At 33.1% G+C, this 4,840-nt stretch overlaps 1 protein-coding gene across 1 annotated transcript; it reads left to right on the forward strand.

Moving 5' to 3' along the window:
* The first annotated feature begins 2,526 nt into the window (after positions 1 to 2,526).
* On the forward strand, positions 2,527 to 4,386 carry LOC130967050 (protein FAR1-RELATED SEQUENCE 5-like). Its single transcript, XM_057891874.1, has one exon. It carries the CDS (start codon positions 2,527 to 2,529, stop codon positions 4,384 to 4,386), a length of 1,860 nt encoding a protein of 619 aa, XP_057747857.1.
* Positions 4,387 to 4,840: the final 454 nt, after the last annotated feature.

Consider the following 4,840-nt stretch of genomic DNA (forward strand, 5'->3'; position numbering starts at 1 on the left):
ACCCATATATTTTATATAATTATAAAAATAATTTTTTATTTTATAAATAATTAATTTATCATAAATCTATCATGTTCATTAACAATCAAATACAAAAACAATTTTTTGGCCATTACAATCGATTAAAATATTAAATTTGATTCGTGTCGTTCGCGAGGAATCATAAAATTGTGTTTTCTGCGAAAACCAATCGATTGGAATAATGAATCAATCGATTGAATTATATCTCAATCGATTGGATTACAGTTTACCACTAAACAATCGATTGAAAATTGCCAAAAGCATGGTTTTCGCATAACTCAATCGATTGGTCATACGATCTAATCGATTGAACGATGCATAAAAATTGGATTTTTGTAATTCAATCGATTGTTTAGAATTTTCAATCGATTGAATGCTTCAAAACAACCTGAGTCTCACCAAATTCAATCGATTGCTTTTGTGACTCAATCGATTGAATTTACCCAAACAATATGAATTTGCCAATTTCGATTGTAGTGTGTGTGAGTTCAAATTCAATCGATTGAAATGATAATTCAATCGATTGGAACACGATGTATTATGTCAGTCTTGTTTTCGTTTTTAAAAATTATCTTCTTATTCATCTATCTCATCTTTAAAATTCTATCTTCCTTTTTTAAGGTTTTATTTTGATTTAGATACTCTAATCTTATCTTTTCCTTAATATTAATATTATAAATTGGTGAATAATCCATCACCAATTATTCAATCCCACCATTAAAATCGTGTATCATTCTCTTTATAAAAAATTTCATTGTTTTTCTTTCGAACATCCATCCATCTACTGAATATCTAATTTTTTTTATTTTTTATCCGTCTATTTAATATCCACTTTTTGTTCATCGTTAATTGACAATCACCGTTGCAGCAATCAGTAAAGGTCCAATCAATTTTTTTCATTGTTCAGAAAACAATCCATCGTTTTGATTACAAAATCGAGGTAAGTTGATAGAATCTCTAATTTTCCAATTATTCGTTTCGATATTTTATTCGTAAAATTGATTGTGTAATGAAAAAATGTTTTTTTTATCTTTTATTAACTGACAAGACATTGAGAATTACTAAAAAGAAAATAGATGTTATTATTTTTTATTACTAATTAGCTAGCAATCAGGGACGGACCTAGAGGGGGCGAGTAGTGGCCTGGACCCCCCAAAATTTTAAGAAATTATACTTATATATAAGATTTGTGTTTAAAAAATAAAAACAAATATTAGGTAATTTAATAGTTTTATATGTATTATTTTTCACTATGTAATAGATTTATGTCTTAATTGTTAATTCATTAATATTTTTACCTAACTAATTTAATATCATACCCTCAAGTCTTTGTACCTTTCAAATTAGTTTTTATAATAATTTTTATATTTATTTTTTTAAAAAATCATTTGTTTTTTTATATTAATATATTTAACATTCATATTTTTATATTAATAATAACTTAAGTAGTTATGCTTTGGTAATCACATTATATACTGTAGATATTATTTTCTTGTAAAAAATATTAATTCTTCTTCTAAATTCACATTGGTAAAAGAAAAATTTTATAAAGATATCGTATATCTTGTATTCTACAATGGTACCGTGTCTTTCAATTAATTAATAATTTATAATTTATTTTCAAATTTTTTTAAAACTTTTGAAAGAATGAATTTTAATTAATTAAAAAAATGGGATCATTTTTAGCAAATCCCGTTATAAATTATATGGTATTTTATAAATTTGTAATGTACAATTGTTAAAGTTATATTTTATTTATGTAATTATCATATTAAAAATAAAATTATTGGAAAAAATTATAATTATATGTATCTTAATAAATCTATTAAAAAACTAACTCCAATAACTATATGTTAATTATTTTTATAGATTAAAAAAATTATATAAAAATTGGCACCTCAATATTAAAATCTCTGGATCCGTCCCTGCTAGCAATATACGAATCTATCTATTTTATGTAATGTTATAAGATGGAGTGTACTGATTTTTTTTTCATTGGACATTTTAAGATGTCAGGTATATTTACGGACACTGAGATGAATGAGCAATACCAGGAGGACAATGACTTTAACCAACAAGAAGAGCTAGTAAGTGACCAATATATGATGGATGAACAGAATGAATTCGAACAAGATTTCAGAGATGAATTTATTGAGGGAGCGTTTTTTTCTGAATCTGATATGTCAGAAGATATCCTTGAAGCCGCTTATGCGGTTGACTCCGTGCAAGACATTACAATTTTGAAATTTAGTGAGAATTTTGCGGAGAAAATTGGCAAATACCACTTTTCTACTTTGCAGCTTGCATTTGATTTTTATATGAAGTACTCAAAGTCGAAGAGCTTTAGTGCAAGGAAGAGCAAGACCTTCAAGAATAGTACTGGCGAGATATACAAACAAAAGTTTGTATGTCATAGGCAAGGATTCAGGATGGAGAAATATTACACGATGGAAAAAAAGGAAGAAGGAGCCTAGATTGGAAACAAGAACTGGATGTGAAGCCCGAATGGATGTTAATTTTGTACCAGAAACTGGAAGGTGGCATATCTTTTATTTCTCTGACAAACACAACAATGATCTATTGGATACACAATTCAGTGCTATGTTGCCTGCCCACAGAAAAATGTCAGAGGCAGATATTATGCAAATGATGAACATGCTAAAGTCAGGGATTAGCACTTCACAGATATTTGGTCTTCTAGCTAGTCAAGCAGGCGGGTATGAATTTGTTGGCTATGGTCCCAGAGATATGTACAATGAGATTGCTCGGCAAAGGCGTCAAATTCCTGGTGATGCAGCACGAGTGTTGAAGAAGTTGGAGGCTATGCGGTTGAAGGATCCACAATTATATTTCAAGGCATGTCATGATTCAAGAGGTTTGTTACGTAACTTGTTCTGGTCTGATGGAATTAGCCAACTAGACTACCGACTCTTCGGGGATGTTATTGCTTTTGATGCTACGTACAAGAAGAACAAGTATAGTTGTCCATTAGTCATATTCAGTGGGGTTAACCACCACAACCAAACAATTGTTTTTGCTGCTGCGTTAGTTGTGGACGAAACTACTGATACATATATTTGGCTCCTACGTCAGCTCATGTTTGCAATGAAGGACAAGACCCCGACCTCAATAATAACTGATGGGGCCATGGCGATTAGGAATGCAGTCAGAGTTGTATTTCCCGAAGTCAGACATAGATTATGCGCTTGGCACCTTATTCGAAATGCAACTAGCAATGTTGGAAGTCCATCGTTTACATCTAAATTCCAAAAAATTATGTTGGGAGACTACGAGATTTCCGTGTTTAAGCGTAAGTGGGTTCAGCTTATTGAAGAATTTGGCCTTGAGGATAAGCCGTGGGTGATCAACATGTACGAAGAGAAGCATATGTGGGCTACTGCATATATAAGAGGAAAATTCTTTGCTGGCTTTAGAACTACCTCAAGATGTGAAGGTTTACACTCAGTTGTTGCAAGGTATGTGGGGTCGCGGCATGATTTGACAAGTTTCGTAGAGCATTTTCAAAGGTGTGTTGCACACTTGCGCTTTAAAGAATTTAATGCTGATTATGAATCTACACGTGGGGTGCCCGTTATGCAGACTTGTATAGAGCTGCTAGAGAGATATGCTGCTGAGTTATACACTCATGAGATATTTCGTTTCTTTCAGCCATTTCTTTCTAGAGCTGGATCAATGCGGGTGCTAAACATACAGAATAACGATGATTGCATAAAGTACATTATGTGTAAGCATGGGAAGCCCGATTTTATGTGGACAGTTGATTTTCGTCAAGAAGAAATGATCTTCATGTGTACCTGTTTAAGAATGGAGTCATTTGGAATTCCCTACGAACATATTGTGAAAGTTATGGTTGACAAAGACATTTGTGAGATTCCCCGGTCATTGGTATTGGATAGATGGACAAAAAAGGTTAAGTCAGCACTCATTGATCCAAGTGGGTTCACGAGGGATGCTGTTATTATTAGTCGCCAAAGTGCCTTGATAGAATTTTCTAAAAAATTGGCTGCTGTTGCTGCTAAAGTACCAGGGAGATATGAAGAGACACGTGACCTAATTATGGGATTGTACTCATCTTACAAGGCTGCAAACGAAGGCACTAATCAACCTCATTCAGGTGTAGCTAAAAGTAGCAATCCGTATGCTCATCAAATTGGTGTAGGCTCAGGACAACCATCTAGGAAGAAGCGGCAACGTTGTAGTGTTTGTCAAATGGAAGGACATAAGAAGACAACATGTCCTTGGCAAAAGGACATTGACAACAATGTTATTGAAGATGAAGCTAATGGTTCAGATGATGGCAACGTATATTCAGTACCGACGGCTGAGTTAGATAGTGATAATTAGCCACCTCCATATACTTAATATTTTTGCGGAATGAATCAGTTCCATAGTTGTGTTTATTTATTTTATTGCACTATATTAATGAAATTATATATAATTCTTACAATAGTCGTGCGTATGCTCTTTAGATGAAATAATTGCCAACTGAATATCGGTTTGCGAAAAAGGGTAAAAAAATCGCTCAAACCGGCAATGTAAACGGTCTGGTTCAGTATTTAAAATCGTCAGATTGAAAACCATTGAAAATTGTTGAACCGGCCGGTTTGATCGGATTGTGCTCTCTGACCGGTTCAACAATAGGACGCCGGTCTGATTAAAAACAACACCAAACGCGTAACGCGTCAACCCCCCTTCGTTCCTCATTCAGAATCAGAATCAGAAAAACTAGGGGTGTTCAAAACCGATCCGGACCGAACTAAACCGACCAACCGATATGAAAAAATCGAAAACCGAAAAC

The sequence above is a fragment of the Arachis stenosperma genome, chromosome 3, assembly GCF_014773155.1.
Source record: "Arachis stenosperma cultivar V10309 chromosome 3, arast.V10309.gnm1.PFL2, whole genome shotgun sequence".
Lineage (NCBI taxonomy): Eukaryota > Viridiplantae > Streptophyta > Magnoliopsida > Fabales > Fabaceae > Arachis > Arachis stenosperma.